This window comes from Physella acuta, unplaced genomic scaffold (assembly GCF_028476545.2).
Source record: "Physella acuta isolate Inbredline_101_S28 unplaced genomic scaffold, ASM2847654v3 ptg001604l, whole genome shotgun sequence".
Taxonomy (NCBI): Eukaryota; Metazoa; Mollusca; class Gastropoda; family Physidae; genus Physella; species Physella acuta.
In genome coordinates this window covers 46988-70727 of record NW_026733118.1, presented here as the reverse complement: position 1 = coordinate 70727, position 23740 = coordinate 46988, and the positions used below count along the sequence as shown (strand labels likewise).

General features: G+C 38.4%; 1 protein-coding gene across 1 annotated transcript; it reads right to left on the bottom strand.

Moving 5' to 3' along the window:
* LOC131929279 (monocarboxylate transporter 14-like) lies at positions 1-23740 on the bottom strand (the record flags this gene model as incomplete). The annotated part of the gene is made up of 4 exons (XM_059285363.1): positions 23412-23740; positions 2238-3053; positions 919-1096; positions 1-334 (listed from the first exon to the last, which is right to left on the bottom strand). Coding segments are annotated over exons 2-4 (740 nt in total), but the record flags the coding sequence as incomplete, so codon positions are not given.

Sequence of the window (23740 nt, the reverse complement as noted above, 5' to 3'; positions counted from 1 at the left end):
CAAATAAGTTCCCTCAAGAGGGTGGACATGACAGCAGCTCCAACTCCACTTCCTGCCACCAGAATCATCTCCGCGAGTTCCCGCTTCCGCCGGAAGTACCTTCCCACCATGATGTTGGCCGTGACGATGGTGAAGCCGCTGCCTAGCGACATGACGACACAGTGGCTGGTGAACAGCTGCTCGTGCTGGGTGGAGAAGGCGAGAAAAAGGCAGCCCAGGGCGCTGATCAGGCCGCCGATGACCGCGAAGAGGCGCGGCGATTTCCTCCGGCAGATGATGGTGACGATGGGGGAGATGAAGAGGGACACGGCGATGCCGAGGCTGCCCAGCCAGGCTGGAGAAGAGAAAAGGTCGTTGATATCATTGTAAAGGAGAATTTAGTTCCGAAAAATGGATCTTAACCATGTTGTAATGTGGACAAGTTGCAAATCTTAAGACTGAATGATATAGCTTGTCCACAAAAAGGAAATTCTGATTTATGTAAATTAATTTTTTTTAATTAATTTTTTATGTGCACATGCAAATACTTATATATATATATATATATATATATATATATATATATATATATATATATATATATATATGTATGTTATATGTGTTATATATGTTATATATATGCATATATATATGTATATATTATATTATACATATATATGTATATTATATATATATATATATATATATATATATATATATATATATATATATATATATATATATATATATATATATATATATATACATACATACATACATACATACATATATATATATATACATACATATATATATATATATATATATATATATATATATATATATATATATATATATATATATATATATATATATATATATATATATATATATATACATGTATATATATGTCAAAATAAGGTTCTATATTAGACTTGCCTGTGGAAATGTCCGAAGTTCGAAATTTTTTCTGTATGGAGAGATAAAGGGTGCCATAGGCCAGGTGGAAGCCATTGCAGAGGGCGTGGACAACTGTGGCGGCACCCAGCACCACCCAGCCCCACCCGCCGTCCGGGTAGAAATCGCCAAAGTCAAACCTGTTGAGCGGCTTCACCTCCTGTCAACATTAGTTTATGACATTTACATTGACCATTTATTGTGTATCACATCGTGCTGGTTTTTAATATGAAAATTAAAATAGCTACATTAAAAAATGTGTGAATCATTAATATCGAGCCTATAATCCTTATTTTTATGTTTAGGATTACGTTTAGATTCAAAGGTGTTGTTAATTGTAATGGCTGGTGTTATTTATTATTATGGTCTTGATGGAGTATTCAGTGTGTGATTAAAGTATCATAACTGTCGACCTTTGCTGTATACGATTATGTGTACATTGGTAAAAGTAAAAGTAAATTCTCTACATCATCAATGTACATTTCATAATTGAACAGGAATCACGAGCTATGCGTTGCGTTTTTACATTATTAACTTGGTTTGTTTAACTTCCCTATGCATATGCTGAGAAAATCTGAAGGTAATTTTAAAGAAGAAAAAATCTGAATTGAGCAATGCAGCCAGACAGATACGGCTGGACTTTTTTTTTAAATAAAAGACTCATCCAGATAAAAACAACCAATTCAAGTGAAATGTCCAGCCTTAAGTGAAACACCCAGCCAAAAGCAGCCAAAAGTGAAACACCCAGCCAAAAGTGAAACACCCAGCCAAAAGTGAAACACCCAGCCAAAAGTGAAACATCTATCAAAATCTACCCATCCAGCCTAAAATGAAACACCCAATCAAAAATCTACCCATCCAGCTTAAAGTGAAACACCCCATCAAAAATCTACCCATCCAGCTTAAAGTGAAACACCCCATCAAAAATCTACCCATCCAGCTTAAAGTGAAACACCCCATCAAAAATCTACCCATCCAGCTTAAAGTGAAACACCCCATCAAAAATCTACCCATCCAGCTTAAAGTGAAACACCCCATCAAAAATCTACCCATCCAGCTTAAAGTGAAACACCCCATCAAAAATCTACCCATCCAGCTTAAAGTGAAACACCCCATCAAAAATCTACCCATCCAGCTTAAAGTGAAACACCCCATCAAAAATCTACCCATCCAGCTTAAAGTGAAACACCCCATCAAAAATCTACCCATCCAGCTTAAAGTGAAACACCCCATCAAAAATCTACCCATCCAGCCCGACCTAGCGAGGCCACTGGGTGACCCAGCCCTAGAGCCCAACCTACCTGTACACCCATACCGTCCCGCTTCCGTACAGCCAACGTCGTGTCGACCGTGGCCGGATTCGTCCCTGCGGCTCCTGTCCCCAGGGTCAGGGCTTGTCCAGCAGATCCGAGCTCCTGACCCAGGCTCCTGCCGCTCTCATCACTGGATGCCCGGGTCAGCGGGTCTCTCTCCCCGAAGGCGCCAGGGTCGGGGGAGGTCTTGTTGCTAAGCGGGGTGGGGGAGGGCATGGCAGCCCTGTGCGGGGGACCATCCCCGCATTCAACGCACGCGGCGTCGAAGATTTTACACTCGTTGTGCGTGGTGACCTTCGTTGTGCGTGGTGACCTTCGTGGTGCGTGGTGACCTTCGTTGCGCGTGGTGACCTTCGTGGGGAATGAAATGAATCCTCTTTTTTGTAGTCTACAATAGGATCATCTTGCGGTCGCTTTCGGACGATCGGTTTTATGACGCTGCATGCGAATTTTTTTTCAGTATCCGAAGAACATTACCTCGTCACATAAAACATGTAAAATTATTTTTTTAAACAATTACATTGCTACCATAACAGAAATAACAAAGTTCTTTGGTGAAATATCCACTTTGATAATCCACGTTTGAAAAAAACTCACAGGATTCTGCGGTAGAAAAGATGTCTTTGAATAATTATAGTCCCTCAATGTTGTCCTGCAGTTAAGTCACTCTATATTATATACAAACGCTGCATCATGTTCGAGTTTAAGTGATGTAGCGATGTAGATTTTTGTTATAAAAACAACGTTTGAAAATCGTGGTGAAACGAAGAATGGGTTACCTCCGCTGGCTGTTGTTTGTTCTTCCTGTGGGGTAAAAAAACTTAATGTTTACATTTTTTATACACATTTAGGCAACATTTGGAGCACATTAAAGCTACATTTATGTAACAAGGCTTCATTGGGGTAACATAAGAGGCAAATAAATAGTAGGAAAAAAATGAAACAAATGTAGAGAGCAATTATTTTATGTATGAACCAAACAGGTCTGGTGTAGTTAAAGCATTTATTTACATCGTGGAGAACTGATGTACTCTTTTTATAGGTCAGTGGTTCTTAACCTGGGTTCGATCGAACCCCTGGGGTTCAGTGAGTTAGTCTCAGGGGTTCGGCAGAGATCAAGAAACAACTGACTCAAATTATTCACGATCGGATTTTGTCAGTGCGGGCGATATAAAAACTAAGGAGGGTTCAGTGAATGCGCATGTAAAAGTGATGGGGTTCGGTACCTCAAGAAACTGTTAAGTACCAATGTTATAGGTAGTGCATATTTCGGCAAACGATAGAGGAAATACGCAAGGTGCTTATATCCTCTCACATCCCGTCAAGTAAATAAACAATGTGCTTGTATCCTCTAACTTCCCCTTTATAAGACTAGCACTGGAATATCAGTAGCATTATGGCTAGAACTTGGTTTATGATTTATGGTTAAATCAGGTGTTTATTATACAACTCAAAGCTGGTAACTTCACATGTAAAATTTCGGCTAATTTAAGCATAACACTTTTTGTATTTAGAGCGAGACTTAATCGCCCTTCAAGTTACAAGCCCCCTCCCCCCCCCCCTCCCCCGGGCAATACGGCATGTCTAGTTAATATGCAATTTAACGACTCAAAACTAAAGAAAACAAAACTCACTGTCGATAAAAGCTTTGTAAAAATAAGGTATGTATTCATTCAAAACTGGACACACGAACGTTAACTCCAACTAACAATACGTTATTTCTATTTCAGGTAAACGCCAAACCGACAGGTAAACGTTAACCCGACAGGTAAACGTTAACCCGACAGGTAAACGTTAATCCGACAGGTAAACGTTAATCCGACAGGTAAACGTTAACCCGACAGGTAAACGTTAACCCGACAGGTAAACGTTAACCCGACAGGTAAACGTTAATCCGACAGGTAAACGTTAATCCGACAGGTGAACTTAACCCACAGGTAAGTTTCAAATCTACCTACAAACCAGCGAGTCGTTACATAACTGTGTATGTAACGGCGTAACGGGACCACTCGTCTAAAACAAGAGTTGGGGATAAACCCACACCTACGGCCACCGCGTTTCTGTATTTGCGGGTGTTAAATATTTACAAGTCTAGGTCGTCTGCTGGCAGAATCACGTTAATCAAACACTGGAATCTGTCAACGTCGGCTCACGGGCGTGATGGGGAAAGTCTGAGCGTGCGTGGACATGCACCAGTGATCCCGTTCGTTAATCTCATCCGATGTTACTTAATAGAAGTTAATGTTAATAATGTTAATCCTTGTCGAAAAATCTTCACATTAAAATTTTCAGATAAGTCAATCGAAAATTAGATTTTGAAGAAAAAAAATCAAATGTACGGTTAATTAAATCATATGGAATTTAAAATATATTTGACTTATATTTATAATCCAAAGTTAGTTTTTCAAAACGTTTTCACAAGACCCCCCCCCCCCTCCCTACTTACTGTGTGCAGTCAGTAGTCGTAACTCGTGCATAAAACCAGCAATTAACAAATTTAGTAAAAACTGACTTTTTAGGAAAGAATGTTTAAAACATGAATGTAAAAAACATATAGATGTAGGCCTACGTGTACACTTTTTTTTTACGGTATCAGAACTAAATATGCATTTTATCGCATTAATTAAAATAGTTATAAATTGCTCTCTAACGAATTAAAATGTAGGATAGCTAGTCTTATATAATGACTCTAACTTATTAAAATCTCGAATAACGGTCTTGTATATTAGATTTCAAATGCGTTAAAATGTAGAATAATTAGTTTTATATCATGACTCCATTAAAATGGAGAATGCATTAAAATTTAGGTTAACTAGTCCTGTGTAATGACTCATTACAATTTAGGAGATAAAGTTTACCAAATGGAGCTTTTATTTATGTTTTTAAAACAAATGTTGTTGACCCAGGTTCTAAACCTACCTCAAACACCAACTCAAACCTAATCCATGCCTTTACCCTACCTTAAATACCAACCCTAACCTGAGAATTGTCCTAAACCTACCTTAAACACCAACCCTAACCTGACCCATGCCCTAAACCTAAACACCAACCCTAACCTGACCCATGTCCTAAACCTAAACACCAACCATAACCTGACCCATGTCCTAAACCTAAACACCAACCCTAACCTAACCCATACCCTAAACCTAAACACCAACCCTAACCTAACCCATGCCCTAAACTTAAACACCAACCCTAACCTGACCCATGTCCTAAACCTACCTAAACACCAACCCTAACCTAACCCATGTCCTAAACCTACCTTAAACACCAACCCTAACCTAACCCATGCCCTAAACCTACCTAAACACCAACCCTAACCTGACCCATGCCCTAAACCTACCTAAACACCAACCCTAACCTAACCCATGCCCTAAACTTAAACACCAACTCTAACCTGACTCATGCCCTAAACCTACCTAAACACCAACCCTAACCTAACCCATGCCCTAAACCTACCTTAAACACCAACCTTAACCTAACCCATGCCCTAAACTTAAACACCAACCCTAACCTGACTCATGCCCTAAACCTACCTAAACACCAACCCTAACCTAACCCATGCCATAAACCTAAATGCCAAACCTAACCCATGCCCTAAACCTACCATAAACACCAACCCTAACCTAACCCATGCCCAAAACCTACCTTAAACACCAACCTTAACCTAACCCATGCCCTAAACTTAAACACCAACCCTAACCTAACCCATGCCCTAAACTTAAACACCAACCCTAACCTGACTCATGCCCTAAACCTACCTTAAACACCAACCTTAACCTAACCCATGCCCTAAACTTAAACACCAACCCTAACCTGACTCATGCCCTAAACCTACCTAAACACCAACCCTAACCTAACCCATGCCCTAAACCTACCTTAAACACCAACCTTAACCTAACCCATGCCCTAAACTTAAACACCAACCCTAACCTGACTCATGCCCTAAACCTACCTAAACACCAACCCTAACCTAACCCATGCCCTAAACTTAAACACCAACCCTAACCTAACCCATGCCCTAAACCTACCTTAAACACCAACCTTAACCTAACCCATGCCCTAAACTTAAACACCAACCCTAACCTGACTCATGCCCTAAACCCACCTAAACACCAACCCTAACCTAACCCATGCCCTAAACTTAAACACCAACCCTAACCTAACCCATGCCCTAAACCTACCTTAAACACCAACCCTAACCTGACTCATGCCCTAAACCTACCTAAACACCAACCCTAACCTAACCCATGCCCTAAACCTACCTTAAACACCAACCTTAACCTAACCCATGCCCTAAACTTAAACACCAACCCTAACCTAACCCATGCCCTAAACCTACCTAAACACCAACCCTAACCTAACCCATGCCCTAAACTTAAACACCAACCCTAACCTAACCCATGCCCAAAACCTACCTTAAACACCAACCTTAACCTAACCCATGCCCTAAACTTAAACACCAACCCTAACCTGACTCATGCCCTAAACCTACCTTAAACACCAACCTTAACCTAACCCATGCCCTAAACTTAAACACCAACCCTAACCTGACTCATGCCCTAAACCTACCTAAACACCAACCCTAACCTGACCCGTGTAGCCAGCCAGTCCCTTTGACCGTGCCTTAACACCAACCTTCTGGTTGCCAATGGTAACACAAAGCGTTCGATAAACGAGACAGAACCGCCGCGTGATTGAGGCCATACAGTCCCCAAGGTCACTGACCTCCACATGGCGACTGAATGCATATTGAAATTGTTTTCCTCCATTTTTTACATATTCAATTGAACAGATTATAAACAGCTGTGGATAATATACGTATTAATTATGTAACATATATGGCGGCCTTTATCCATATTTATGTCAAATATTAGAAGTGGAAAATGGGGAGGGGTGGAGGATTCAGCCAATGTATGACAACTTGTGAAAACCGGATTGTTTTTATAGACATGACATGGAGAGCTTTTCTTATGTAGGCGATTCTTAAAGGAAAGTTAAATCAGAGGCTGGTGTTTCTTATATTCCAACAGAGGTAGGCGGATACTGTAGTACCTTCAAATATTTACTGTGTATACCTGCATGAATTCGGCAGTCGCGTTTATTTATTAAAACAATTACGGTAAAATATTTGAATTTAGTTAACGAACTAGCCTTTGTTAAAGTTTACGTGACAAAGTGGTTCCCCCACTAAAAGTTTCTTGACACCTAGTTTGACGAATGAAACGGTGCAAACACTGGGCTGGTCAAGTATTATGTCATACCGTAACAGAGAAATACAGTGGGACCTTCTGTAACACCATTAGAAACGGTGTGACACACTGCAGACTCGTGACACTAGCGACACACTGCATGCATGTGACACATTGCAACACACAGCATGCAGGTAACACATTGCGACACACTACATGCATGGGACACATTGCGACACACTACATGCATTTGACACATAACGACACACTGCATGCATTTGACACATTGCGACACACTACATGCATTTGACACATAACGACACACTGCATGCATTTGACACATTGCGACACACTGCATGCATTTAACACATTGCGACACACTACATTACTTGTAACACATTGCGACACAGTGTATGCATTGGAGACAGCATGCATGTGACACATAGCAACACCCTGTGATACCCTAAGACAGATTGTGACACAATGTAGCTCTGTGACACATTGCGACACACCTGTGGGTCCGTGACACACCGTGCCAATGTACGGGAGATAGGGCACAGTTCCACTACACACTGTATGTGACACATTGCGATACACACATGGGTCCGTGACACACTGTGCCAATGTACGGGAGAGAAGGCACAGCTCCACTACACACGACAGTGAAGAAACACGCGACACATATGACCTAATATGTATGGATAGACGGGGCCCATCCTGGCTTTAAGCCGCACCTATATGTGAACACGACATATTCACTTTATCACACACATAGTGAAATACATACCTTGTGTAGTTGCCACATCAAGAACGTAGTGACACTATATGAAGCGTATCGAGAAAATATAAACTAGACAATTCAGAGAAGTTAAACCTCAGACATACCTTAATGTACCTTTAGTACCGCTAGAGATGAACCAATCTCTGCTATTGTTTATTTACCCAGTGATGTTTCAGTAAGTCCAGGAATAATATCGGAAATCCCCAAACAGATGTGGGCTGGAGGTGTGGGGGGAATCTTTTTCTTCTATCTGTCAAAGGTGAAGGTCGGGCGTGTTTCTGGATCTGGTTGTGTGTGTGTGTGTGCCACACCCGTGTGTAATGGAATTTTATAACGGCGGGATGGCCCCAGGGTGGGTAGGGTGGGGAGAGTTTTTCAGACACCTCTTCGAGGGGGGGGGGGAAGGATAGTGCTGCACCCCTTTCTCGGACGATATAGATAGAAAATATATATAACTATTTTTTAACTTATATAGAGAAAATATATTTTAACCAGTGTCGACCCCCCTCCCCGGAAATGTATGTGTACCACTCCCAGAGAAAGTGTGAAAGTTTTTCTAAAGAAACAATAATGGTGTGTGTGTGGGGGGGGGGGTGAGGGGGTGTGATGGGAGGGGGTAGTTAGGTCAAAGGGCGTGGAATAGGAGAAGATGGCTCAGCAGTGGTTGGGATGAGATGGCTCATAAACGATAGAGGTGATGGCTCAACTAAGGTGACGGGAAATGATTCAAGTGAGATTACGATAACATGGCTCACATAGGGATGGTGTGGCTGAGCAGAGGTGGGGGTGAGATGGCTCAGAAAGGTTTAGACTCTAACACACACATCGCCGTCACAAAACCTTTGACCCAAATGAACGTACAATCATTGCAAACATGTCCTCAACACCGTAGCAACCCTGGCTTGTTTTAAATAGCCAAACACGGCGACCCCTACCTCTCAGCTAGACAATGCTCCGGAGCATGGGCGAAGTGACATTCCGAGATGTAGGTAAACTCACACAGGCCATTCATGTACCTAAGTCAACAAAGTCAATCGTGGGGGTCGTTTCCTCGTTCATCCCGCCAGCAGTAAGGCGCACAAGACAAAGGCCAGTTTTCACAGTCACTGTCTGAGTTTTACGTTAAGAAAATGCGTACATTCCAGGAAGATGCCAATGAAAAAAACAACACTTTTCTCCTCACAGAGACTGCATACGAAAGGGTGGGAAGAAGTGATATTTCATTGGTAGAGATAAACGGTGACAGAGTTTCTTTTAAGCAATTATATTCTTCTTGGCAGAGGCGTAGCGACGCGATGGGGGGGGGGGGGGGGTACATATGTCCCCAGGCGCCGAACCTAGGGGGCGCCAGAATGGGTTGAAAAAAAAAAATTTTTAGCTGCAGTTTTGCATTATAAATATTAAAAATATAGGGGGGGGGACGCCAAATTGAAAGTTTGTCCCCAGGCGCCGGGAAGGGTCGCTACGCCTCTGCTTCTTGGGAGGGGGGGGGGAGGAGGAAGGACTTCGTCCACTTCACCCTATCCCGGACGAAATAAAAAAAAATATTTATATAGAAAATATATACTATTTACTTTAAACAGTGTCTGCCCTCCCAATACCCGCTCCTCCAGAATTTTTTTTTTAAAGAACCACTGAATGGTGGTAATACACTACGCAGATTACACACCACCACCAGCAGGGCACATCAACAACAGCAGGACACAAAAAATAAAAACAAAGAAATAAAATTGTTTTCTATAGTAAAAGCGTTGGTCAATCATGAAACTTAAACATTTAAGGAACAAAATTTTGTGCTAAACAAAGGAAGATTTAATCATCATTATAAAGTACTAGCCGTCCCGGCCAGGCCCTGCTCTGGCTTCTGTGAAAAACATTCCTGTTAAAGACCATTACCTGTGTGTTTAGTAAGTATCATAAACCCGGCATTGCCCACCCAAACCACAACCAATCAAAACCAAAACAACAAAACTCAAACATAACGCTAACACAATTACAAATACAAACGAAAACAAAAACCTAACAACAAACCCAACCACAACCACAAACACCAATACAAACACAAAGAAAAAACAAACAAAAAAGCAAACGAAAACAAAAACTTAACAACAACCACAACCACAAACACCAATACCAACCAATAACAACACACAAAAAAACGAAAAAGCAAACGAAAACAAACCAAATCCAAACGCAAAACCAGCCAAAAACACAAATACAAACCCAAAGAAAAAAACACAAACAAAAACGAAAAAAGAAAGAGCAAAAACGAACTAAATCAAACCGCAACCACTAACGCAAACCCAACGGAATCGCTAGTTAATCTTAGCTTAATAAACGACTATAGTACCCCAGCTTATTCATAGTCTTTTGCACTCACTTAAACGAACGCGCCTGTTTCAATTTAATGAACAATTTTAATACTCCAAGCTTATCCGTAAAATACCTACAACATTTGCACTTGATCAATCCCCGCTAATTATGTAATTATTTTTTTTAATTTTTCCCAACACCAAAACAAAGTAATTAAAAAGTAAATTATTTCCCACTAATGCAATGGTTTTATAAAGGGAAGTAATTTTGTTTTCCTAATTTATCAAAGGGAAGTAAGTGCTATAGGACTAAATAAAGACATAATTAGAATTTTTGTAAAAGATGATATTTTTTTAAAACTTGTGTTTAATGAACATGCCGACAATTATTACTATAATTTGAAAAATGAAAATTATTTCCCAACACTTTCAATAGTAATTTTTTAGCTCATAAATTTAGACAAATGCGCACGATAATTTTCTAACACTTAAATTCATACAATTCCAACGACAAACATGCATTACATACAGAACTGAGCTTTATATAGTAGATTTTCAATTCTTGTCTTATTTAGTTTAGCAAAAAAATGTGTTTGACCTATCCACTGCGGGGATCATAAAGGCTGCGGTGATGTTGTAGCTGTTGGTTATGGAGTAGGTGGAGTGGTTAAGTAACCCACACCACATATCTTTTGGTCAACCATGTCAGAATTGTTAAGAAACGAAACACGATTTTTTAAAATATTAAAATTGGACTTATCTGAAATCTGTGTAATGACGGCATCGATAAACTTTTTTTTGGGCGACTAAAGCTTTGACAATAACATCAACTGATTTTTGTTGGACCATTTAAAAGCTCGTTACTATAAAACATTGTCATACGTGTTTTGTTTTTGCCTTTTTAATTATCAAGAAATAGTTGAAATAAAATAGTAAGTCGGTGTTAAATTTTTAAAACTGTACCATATTTATACTTTCTATTCCGATCTAAGTTTACCCTCCATCTCCCCCCCCCCACCTTTTTTAAAAGGCGTTCAACCAGTATCAATGTTATATTAATTTTAACCGTATTATATCGCAAATTATTATATACATTCCAATTAGTGTACCTTCAAGCTATAAGACGTGTAATAAAAATTATAGGAGACCAGCTCACCGAACGGAACGGTACCACATTGTTAATTATCTTTTTTAAAAAATTATATTTGTAATCTTTGAATAAATTTTAATGATTGCCTTTAAAAATTATTCGTTTATAAATTTAGATTATGTAAGCACTCAAGTGCAAAGTTTAGAAAGCAATCTCTCAAATGTTAAAAAAAACCGTTAACTTTCACGATTTTGTACTGCAACTGAATAATATTGCGAAAAAAAGTAAAAAAACTGGAAATGTAAACTACAAGACTTCAAGAGGGCCTGCTCTAGGGGTTGGAAACATGGTGCAGCCGAGTTGATTGGGGCAGCTACTTATATAAATAACAGTTGCTTTAGAGTAGTTTTATTTAATCTTAAGTGCGAAACTTAGTATTAGAAATGCGGGTTTGTAGAATTTATACAAAACGATATAGGGAACGTGGTAAAATTGGGAGATGGGGTATGGACAATTGCCCGAATTCGACCAATGCCCGAATGGACATTTGCCCGAATGCGACAAATGCAAGAGTGGACACCTGCCCGAATGCGACAAATGCCCTAATGGACACCTGGCCGAATGCGACAAATGCAAGAGTGGACACCTGCCCGAATACGACAAATGCCCTAATGGACACTTGGCCGAATGCGACAAATGCAAGAGTGGACACCTGCCCGAATGCGACAAATGCCCTAATGGACACTTGGCCGAATGCGACAAATGCAAGAGTGGACACCTGCCCGAATGCGACAAATGCCCTAATGGACACTTGGCCGAATGCGACAAATGCCCGAATGGACACGTGCATGAATGCGACTAATGCCCGAATAAAATAAAAACACCGGCCTTAAACACCAACAAAAAAAAAACACCCATTCCCTTCCCAGTACATTTAGTTTAAAAAAATGTTTTAATACTATGCATCAGTTTTTTCTGATATGGGAAACGAAGACATTAAATAAATCAAGCGCTCATATTTTTACAATAAAAAGCTTTTTCTTTCAACGCATTCTATTTTCTACTTTTGATATTAATAAAAAGACAGACATTGCCGAAAAGAACAAACATCAATCATTTACACAACACATGATTTTGATATTGTATATTGCAAGTTAAGTTTTGAGAGGTCTATTGAATGTATTTATAACGTCTTTAAAGGATCAAAGCAAAATACAAAATGGATCATGGGTTTTAAAAATATGATGTGTAATTATAGAATAAAGTGTTTTAATAATAAATTGTTAAAATAATGTTTAAGGCTACTTAAAAACAAGGAATATTTAAAATCGCTGCGATATTTGTAGTAGATTAATTGCAGTCAATTTTTTTAAATTGATGTAAGGAAAAACTAATGTCATGTCATCAATCCAGAGACTACCTAATGTGGCATTCAGCACCATTTGAATTTCTATATAGTATATAGGGTTGAGAGATAATGCAGAAAACATGTAAATTGTGAGTTGGGCTTCGATTGTTCGATTAATTTTTTTCATGTATGCAAATAAAAACTTAAGTGCATAGACATTTTTAACGTCTTATAACTGTAACATGCAATGTTTTTAAAAAAACACCTGCTTTTAAAATAAACTTTTTCTGTTTTAAAACACATGTTTTTAATTAAAAACACAAGTGTTTAAAATAAACTTTTCCTGTTTTAAAAAACACATGTTTTTAAAAATAAACTTTTTTCTTTTTTAAAAAACACATGTTTTTAAAAATAAACTTTTTCTGTTTTAAAAACACAGATTTAAAAAAAAAAATTAAACATTTTCTGTAAGTATATTTGAGATTGTTTAAAGTAAAATAGACTAACTTCAGAGACTATACTTCAGATTTTAAAAAAATAACGGTTACCCTAATAAATAATGCTTTAAGATTAAACAAACGCAAAAATATGCAGATGTGCAGAACGACCATAATAGTTAAAAAGAGCGCGGGGGGGGGGGGGGGGAAAGGTTGTCATACACGTAAAAAGCAATGACTTGAGTGTGTGTGTGGGGGGGGGGGGGGGGGCTGACAAGAGATGGCGTCGTAATTCCGGTCTCAGATGTGCATCAAGACATTTTACAATTTTAAATGCTTATACTAGTGAGATGTAACATACTGAAAAGATGGGTCATATTAATTATGTTGAGGATGAAACTCAATTAAGTTAATAACCAGTTTTTTTAACGTAGAATAAATACGTTTGAAAAACAATTTAAAGAGCATATTTGTTAACATAGACTAAATAAGTTTAAAATAAACTTCAATATTTTGAAACACTGGTTAAATAATATGTTTTAAATACAGTTTAAGAAGCAATTTTTTTAAAGTTAAAGGTTTCGTTCAGTTCACAATATCTGTGTGCTTGAAAGTTGAAAATCCAATGCACCCATTCCAGATACATTAATCTTAGATGACAATGCAATAATTTTTTTTAATCTAATTAGACATTAAGTTAGTCTTTGAAATTTAATTTTGACTCCATAATGAACGAATTACTAAATAGTAAAGTAATAACAACAACAAAAAAACCCTTTATAATAGCATGCTTCTAAATGCATTAAAAATATTTTTAAAATAATATAAACTTGCTTTTTTTTTTAAAAATAAAAGCATTATTCGCTCATGAGATCTCTTACATACTTGGCGCCCAATTCTTTTATTATAGAAAATAAAGTTTCCTTTATTCTCTTATTTTCATTGCTTTTGAAAACTAGTTGTTGTAAATATCTTCCATATTTATTTTATTAACAAAATCTGGCAATCAGTGGTGGGGCAGATAACAACAGCTGACATGTAGAACATGTGGGTGGTGAGGCTCATTTCCGGAGTGTACAAACAAAAAATATCACTCCGCCGTAGGTGCACTTTAAAGGTGGCCTGCTTGAAGTTGTATGTGATCCCAATCTGCAAGTAGTACACCCCCCCCACACACACACACACCACCACCACCACACACACATCGGCGTGATGTTTGGAACACTTCCAGGCAGAAGATTCCTGCGATCCTGATTGGTGATTCATTGCTAAATGTTTGTTTACGTTTTGGTATAATTAATGTGTTTAAAAAAGGGTGCGATTTAATAAAAAAAAAGTTTTGTAATGTCCCCCTCCCCCCCCCCCCCCCACCCCAACTGCTAACATGGATTAACACGGCGATATTGTATGGAACGGATGTTCGATCAACCCAACCCACCCTCCACTCATCAGATACATGTCTGGTTGCTCTTCTGTTATAAACTCTACTTCATCTACCCATATGACCCATTGACAATCTACATTGGGTTTTTTTTTTCACATTTTAAAATAAAATATTTAAAAATATGAAATAGAAATTTGAGTCATCATAAACGCATGGCGTATCCCTCAGTGATGTGACAGACTTGGGCGTCATTCGTGTGCTTCACAGCTGAGTGGACTCATGACGTACTATGGACACACTACACGCGCTTATAATTCACATAGGGCTACAGGACTGCTACATATAGGGCTACATGATTGCTATATATAATGCTACATATAGGGCTACAGGACTGCAACATATAGGGCTACATGACTGCAACATATATGGGGCGACATGACTGCTTCAGATAGGGCTACAAAACTGCTTCAGAAAGGACTACATGATTGCAACAGATAGGGCTACATGACTGCAAGATATGGGTCTACATGACTGCTACATATAGAGTTACATATATGGCTACATGGCTGCAACAGATATGGCTATATGACTGCATCAAATAGGGCTACAAGACTGCTTCAGATAGGGCTACATGATTGCAACAGATAGGGCTACATGACTGCTTCACATAGGGCTACATGATTACTTCAGATAGGGCTACATGAATGCAACGAATAGGGTTATATTACAGCTACAAATAATGATACCTGCCTTCTACAGATAAGGATACATGAGTGTTGCAGGTAGAGCAACACGACTGCAACAGATAGGGATATACTACTGCTACAGATAGTGCTACATTACTCCCACAGGTAAGGCTACATTTTATGCTTAATATGTACTGCATGTTCTTGTCTCATTAAGTTTTGTTTTCACAAACAGCCGATGAAACACTCACACTGGTATATTTTACTCACCAGTCAAAAGCCAGTTAAAACACATAAACACTGGCATATTTAACTCACCATAGAACACACAGCCAGTTAAACACATACGCATACTCACACAGACACACACACACACACACACACACTGGCCTTTTTTACCCACCACAGAACTCTCGCAGACGTACACGTTTAAAAGTACAGTGGTTTTCCCGGGCCATCACGATAAAACCAGTATCGATCTTATACCAGCGTCTTGTTTACACTCTATCTAGGTTAGCACAAGTATTCGGAATCGATACTGTCTAAGATGTGAGTTCGGACACAGCTCTAGCAGTTAGGCTTTAAGTTAACTTAAGGTTATTAACTTAAGGTTAACGCTGTGTTCCTTTTAAGTCATGTAAGTGATAAGGCAGTATTTCAATTAGAACAAGGATAGCCCCGTAATCACAACTGTGGTTCTCTATGGGGCACACATAAATTGTGCACATACGAAAATAATACATACACATTTGACTTTTTCGGTGTATCACCACTCTTCACATATAACATTTTAGGACCCCCATCCTGAAAATAACATATAAACTACGATACAATTGTGTACTACAAAAGTTATTAATAGTCGAATAATTTATAGGATCCATGTCATTTTAGAGTATTCTTGTCAACTTATTAATCCAGCTAGACTCTATTCCAAAAATACGAATAAATTAAAACAAAGGCGATGTTATAAAGCATTGCTCTATACCGGTGCCTAACCTATATAACACAATATATAACAAAATGACAGCCCACCCTTACCTTAATGTTAAAATTTATACTATCTACAGTCACGTGATTGTCCGAATGGCTAATACCAACAATAAACTAAGACGTTTTTCTTATTCCTGATCAGTTTGAACAGAAAAATGAGTTTGTCGTGTCACATTTTAGTTTGTTAATTATATTATTATCCTGGTATATATGTAGCTAAAATTGATAAAGGCAGCCAACGCTCAGGGTTAGGTTTATGTGCCAAAGCGAATCAATTTCCTGTTAACCCTAATACAAAAACAAAGTTTCTTCCAGGCACCTCTTCGAAGAAAGTCTACCCCCCCCCCCCCCGAACAAAATGGAATTTATATAGAAAATATATAATTTTAACAGTATATATATATATATATATATATATATATATATATATATATATATATATATATATATATATATATATATATATATATATATATATATATACGGAACAAATTCAGACACCTCCATCATGACAATTTTCAGCCTATGCCACTGGACGCGACACTCACCGGTGTTACCGTGGGTTTTTTTTAAGTTCGTCTTTATTTGGGAATTTTTTGGACATGTTCAAACGGGCCTGCCATCAAATAATGCCACACACCTCACAGTATTGGAGGTAGTGTGGGGGAGGTGGGGTGGTAACGATGTGTCACCGGGGAATTGTCTGGAAACGTGACATCATTCGTTTAAAAATAAAAATGATTTTTTTTTCTATCTTAAAATATATTAAACATTGTTAATTCGGTGGAGATGGGGGGGGGGACTTCCCTTTAGGTGGGGTGTTGCGATGAGTAAAGAAGAGCGACTCAAATAGGTGGGGAAACAAAATGTCATTTATGGACAAACTCACCTCTCAAATGTGACACCTTTTTGGGCGACTCCTCCCCACTCACCAGTGTGAATTATTTATATTATGTGACCTAACACACCCCCCCCCCCCTCACTTTCCAACATGAAATAAAATCTATCTAAAACCTTTCACATGCAGATTTCCTTCTAACAATTAGACTTAAAGAGTAATTTAAAGCGCCCCTCGTTTCCTTCATAGTGATTGTGCCCCGTTATAACTTCAACTCGACCAACACCCCTCACCAGATGATATTTAAATGATTCACTCGAGGGGAAACAACCGACACAAGTAGAGAGGAGAAACAACAAGTAGAGAGGGGAAACATCAAGTAGAGAGGGGAAACAACAAGTAGAGAGGGGAAACAACCGACACAAGTAGAGAGGGGAAACAACAAGTAGAGAGGGGAAACAACCGATACAAGTAGAGAGGGGAAACAACAAGAGATGGGAAACAACCAACACAAGTAGACCAAAGACAGCCACCTGTTGACCCTAGGACCAGATGTTCAGCAGACGTGTTGCCAGACGATGTGACCTCATTTCTCAAGCTCAACGTATTCCTTTTTTCAAACCTACATTCGGTTAATTTTTTAAAAAAAGTTTAAATTAAATACATTAGTTTTAAAAAATCTAACCGATATTAAGTTGTTAAGCAATGGTTAAAAAGTAACATTGGCGACTAGTTGTACACACATATAAATTGTTCGAAATATAACAACAAAAACAACCAAAACATAAATAAAACAACAAAAGAACTCTAGTAATAAAATCTAAAACAACACTCAGTCTCGGTCTCCAATAAATTTTAAATCACGTCTAAAATTATTTTAACCCTTACCCTAACCGTAAACATACAAACATATCGTTACGTGCGGTAGGTCTACTAGCTCAACCAGTATGTTGTTATGTGTAATCGATAATAACCGTAATTTCATCCTACATGTAGGTCAAAATAATAAATTTAGGACTTACCAATAGAAGCAGGTACAGATGTCTAAAACTAAACTAGACGCAATCAACACAAGACGAGGTTAAAACTAAAAGTGTCACAACGAGGCCCAGTAGATGATGCATGGATAATTCTAGAAACTGAGAATAACATCGGGAGACACAAAACGTAGACCTTCCATTCTTGCAATAATTTTTTTTTTGTTCATCTCGACCTTGCTCACGCAAGTCCGCGAGGTAATCAACATGTTTACAACAGTAAAAATCTTCACCACTTTAGTTTTTTTTTTCTCTCCCCCCCCCCTCCCCCCAGCCTCCTGTCTTTGTCGGTTGTGTAAAAACCCAGTCATGAAATTACGCAATGCGCGCGCGGTTGGATTATCCGATGCGGCACTCTCGTGAGACGAAAGATAAAAAAAAAACCGCAGCGCGCAACAAGACAAAATATTTTAACTCGTCTCTCTGTTCACAGGCGCTCCATGTAGAAAACGCCCTAGCTAGCGCCGAGTAGTTTTACTACGCGCGCTTAAAATCTCCCTCCCTCTCGCTCGCTCGGCCTTTCACACGTGACCCCAATCGGTTTATTTTTATTATTTTTGTTTTGGCATAGCTACCGGCCAAGTCTCGTAGTTTCTCGCCGCGCCAAACAGTACAGCTTTGCAGACGGCTGTTGGTAACCCCCAACAAACACACGGACTGCACACGACGTAGCACTCACGATGGGTTCCTAGAAAAGTAGAGATTTAATTGGGGGAATGTCGTAACATAACTTACTTTTAATTGGACCACACGAGAGGATGATGAAAAGATAGCGGCTTAGCTCAAGAGGTGTGTAACGCGTGCTGTTTTTGGCACGCACGAAAGTCTGCATATCAAGTCAGGTCGCTCTCTGTTCATGCTGTATGATACTTTGTCTTACTATTCCGTTATAGTATACCACGCAGCGTACGTTACTGAATCTAGTTTAATTTGTCCATATTTTGTCGCCAAGATAAGTGATAGTTAAAAATTTGGAACGGGTTAAACTAGGGCATGGGATGTTAAACAATAAAATTGGCAATCCCCCCCCCACCCATGCATACACTAACAAGGCGTTTAATTAAAGTGTTTTGCGAAAACAAAACGTATTTTATGAGCCTGTGTGTACCTTTTTAAATTTGATTATTAAAATAAAAATGTCTGAATCATACTCATAATCTGAGACATAATAATCCATGGGGCAGATGACGTAGAGTTCGTTTACTTCACAGCTGAGTGATCTCATTAGACATGAGCAATTATTACATACGAGTGCTTATCTCATCACACAAGTTTGTAGTGCAGGGAGGGCTACATGACTGCTAAAGATAGGGCTATATGACTGCTAAAGATAAGATACATGAGTGCTAAAGATAGGGCATATGACAGCTAAAAATAGGGCTATATGACTGCTAAAAATAGGGCATATGACCAGTGTTCCCTCTAAGCTGCGCGTTTGCGCGGCCGCGCAGTAGTTTTGAGCTGCTGCGCAGTGATTTTACCACGTTTTCTTTAACTTGCTTTCGCGTCTTTCCAATCAAATCTTGCGATCGAAATTTCGGGCACTTCCCAGTTAGCTAGCGCGCTGAAATTTTCAGGGAAGCTTTGTTTCCGGTGACAATAGAATATTCAATTGTTAAAATTACTAAATTGATCCATGGAAACATTTTATTGATCATTTTAGACCGCTATATTTTTATTTAAAAAAACGTGGGGGAAAAGGGACATAACCCAGTAATTGTAATTTGATGAAAACAAGGTTCGGTACTCTCCCTCTTTTTGCTTACTGAGTAGTGTTCACGTGGTGTTTGTGTACAAACAACCGGAACAACTGGCGGCCAGTATGGGGGAGACGATATGGTCGAGTGGTGGGGCACACGATTGCTAACCCACTCGACACGGGTTCAAGGCACGTGTTTTTTACGAGTTGTCTTCGTTTACCCAAAAAAAATGTGAATGCGAAAAGATAAAATCTATAACAAGATTTTAATGCAAACAAACAGACAAAAGACTAAAAAGTAGAAAATAATTATGATTAAAAAAGTTTTATAAAACCCACGTTTTCTGATTGAACTAAAAGTAGAAAATAAATGCTATACATCACAATAATGCAAGCGATCACTCTACTATAAGCGATGAAAAACGTGGGGCGCCGAAGTAAAAGTTATATTACTATTGATTAGATAATACTATTGACTTTTATTAGGGAGCTTGTAGAGAGTCAACAGTATTAGATACTGTAAGAAAATCACGGCGCCACACGTTTTTCATCGCTTATAGTAGAGTGATCGCTTGCATTATTGTGATGTATAGCATTTATTTTCTACTTTTTAGTTCAATCAGAAAACGTGGGTTTTTAAAAACTTTTTAAATCATAATTATTGTAAAATAAATATATCCTGGTATAAGACTTTTTGAACAGCGCGCAGAGAAAATACTTTTTGCACACTAGCTTTTCCTCCTTAGCGGGAACATTGCATATGACAGCTAAAGATAGGGCTACATGACTGCTAAAGATAGAGCATATGACATCTAAAGATAGGGCTATATAACAGCTAAAGATAGGGCTATATGACTGCTAAAGATAAGGGCTACATTACTACTAGATAGGGCTATATGACTGTTAAAGATAGGGCATATGACATCTAAAGATAGGGCTATATGACTGCTAAAGATAAGGGCTACATTACTGCTAGATAGGGCTATATGACTGTTAAAGATAGGGCATATGACATCTAAAGATAGGGCATATGACTGCTAAAGATAGGGCTACATGACTGCTAAAGATAGGGCATATGACAGCTAAAGATAGGGCTACATGACTGTTAAAGATAGGGCTATATGACAGCTAAAGATAGGGCTATATGAATGCTAAAGATAGGGCATATGACAGCTAAAGATAGGGCTATATGAATGCTAAAGATAGGGCATATGACAGCTAAAGATAGGGCTACATGACAGCTAAAGATAGGGCATATGATAGCTAAAGATAGGGCTATATGACTGCTAAAGATATGACTAAAATGTTATGCAGTTTTTAATTATTTTTTCTCTTTTCTCTTCAACCAAACAGCAAGGTCGCATGTCACCATTCAGCAAAGGGAATGCGGTTATGTTAGGGTACTAGAACTTCAGGACAAAGGTTAGGTTAGCAGTAAAGATTAACAATTCCCTTTACGCCGAATTAACTAGCCGTTCTAAGACAAAGCGCCACTTAGAAAAGGACGAGTAAATTTTTTTTATATAACTCGGCTGTGTTGATGTAGGCCTACGTCTTAGGTGAACCACAACAATCAACAATGACGTCTGTCATAACAACACACATCCACATGAACTCCAATCCACTAACCCACCTCTGTAAGTAATCCACAATATCCAATTCTGAACTCAATCAACTTTATCGAAATATGAAATTATATCCACAGCCGAGCTCAATCCATTACATCCACAATGAACCCACTTCTAAAAGCAATCCACAATATCCAATTCTGAACTTCAATCAACTATATCCAACTCTGCAACTCTATTATATCCACAGACCAGCTCAATCCATTACATCCACAACTGAACGCAATCCACTTTATCCACCTCTGCAAGATTATTTCTCTTTACGAATCTTCTCCACGAGTTCCACTTTCAGGAGTAAAAATTTTTTTTATACAGTCGTGAGCTCGGGGTAAAATCGATGAGACAGTTATACGGGGAAATGTGTGTAGCGTAGTGCTGGAACAGGTGATCAGTTTATTTTTAAATCTCCAGGATCGAGTAGCGTTAGTGTTGATATACCATTTTAATAACATGGTAATTAATTAGGTAATCACCCCGGGTATATATATATATATATATATATATATATATATATATATATATATATATATATATATATATATATATATATATGCGCATAAAATGGGCTAAATTTATATACTAACAGCACATAACCTAAACTAAGAAGCAATACTGGAGCAATACAACTACAACTGTCTAAACAGCAAGATGTGTAGAAACAAAAGCTAGTCTTAGCATCAAGATGTACAAGAAATATAACTTCTCTAAGCAGCAAAATATATTTATAGACACAACAACCATAGTATATAATTCAAGCTGTAATACAAGCATCTTTATGTGTGTCCAAGAGGAAGGGCAGTCAATCAACTAGTATACATTCAACGCATATAAGGACATACATTAATTAACATTGTATAAACACAGTGAATTAATTGTTAGGCAATTGGGCATCCTGGATTATTCTATTGAAACTTAACTTACTAGTGACGATCCTCCAATACATCCCAACCCCACCCATAATACCACCCCCCCCCACCCCCACCACCCAGCTCCTAACTCCGCTGGCACTGTCCGGGATTTGGTGCACCCGACACCAAAGCCGTTGGATGGAGGAAAGTGGGTCAAGCCGTCAATACAGTTCACAACGGCTGACCTTTTGTGATTTATCGAACAGCGTTTTGTTTGGTCGAACAGGCAGACAGAACCCAATCCAGTACCTCAAACTACCACACTTCGGTTTCTGCATTTATTATTATTTTTAAATTTTAATTTCAAATGCTTGAATACAATTGGATTCGTGATTGCTCAATCAGAAACTAGAAAATTCGATGGGTATTTCGTTGGCCGAATCCATTGGAGAAAAATAAAATAAAAAAGGAAGACACTGACCTATATATCGCTGGCTATGTCGTCATGGGGAAATGGCTGCAATCGAAACTAAAGACCAGAGAATTCACTGGCCAAATTATTTTAGAAGGGTAAAATATGGGGGAGTTAGGGGTGGGGTTGGACTTGTTTTGGGGGGAAGTATATTGGTTCTTAGTTTCGCAATCACAGAGCAATGTTATAATTGAGATTTTTTTTTAATGTCTGCGTAAAAAAAAAACCGTTGAGGTGACCAGGGGTTTTTAGTAAAGTACGGAGAATTTAAATCCATAAGGATAAACGAATTTAGTGAATATACATAATTAAATTGTAATTAACTGATAATAACCATTTTTAATGTGTGCACAAAACCACAGCAGTCGTCGAAGTTTTGTAATTGTAAAAAAAAACCCAATGAAAATAACAAAAACCTACCTTTGAATTCTTCAAATAATACGAATGCTATTTAAAAAAATACTGAGATCCATCTGTACATGGAAATAAAAGAAGATCTAGATCTATTATCCAAGTTGCCAGTTAAGATATTTGTATCCAAATTAATGAAAACAGTGGTTAAAAACAATGACAGCGAAGAAGTCTCCACTGTGCGTTTAATTTTGGACAAATCCGTACGCGTAGCGTGGTTCGGTGGTTAGCGACATTAGTCAACAGCGGCCACACTGCGACGTCACAGTCAATAACCTTCTTGCAGTTTGCTATCGCGAGGAATAAAATTAAAAAGTGGAGGAAAAAACACAACACAA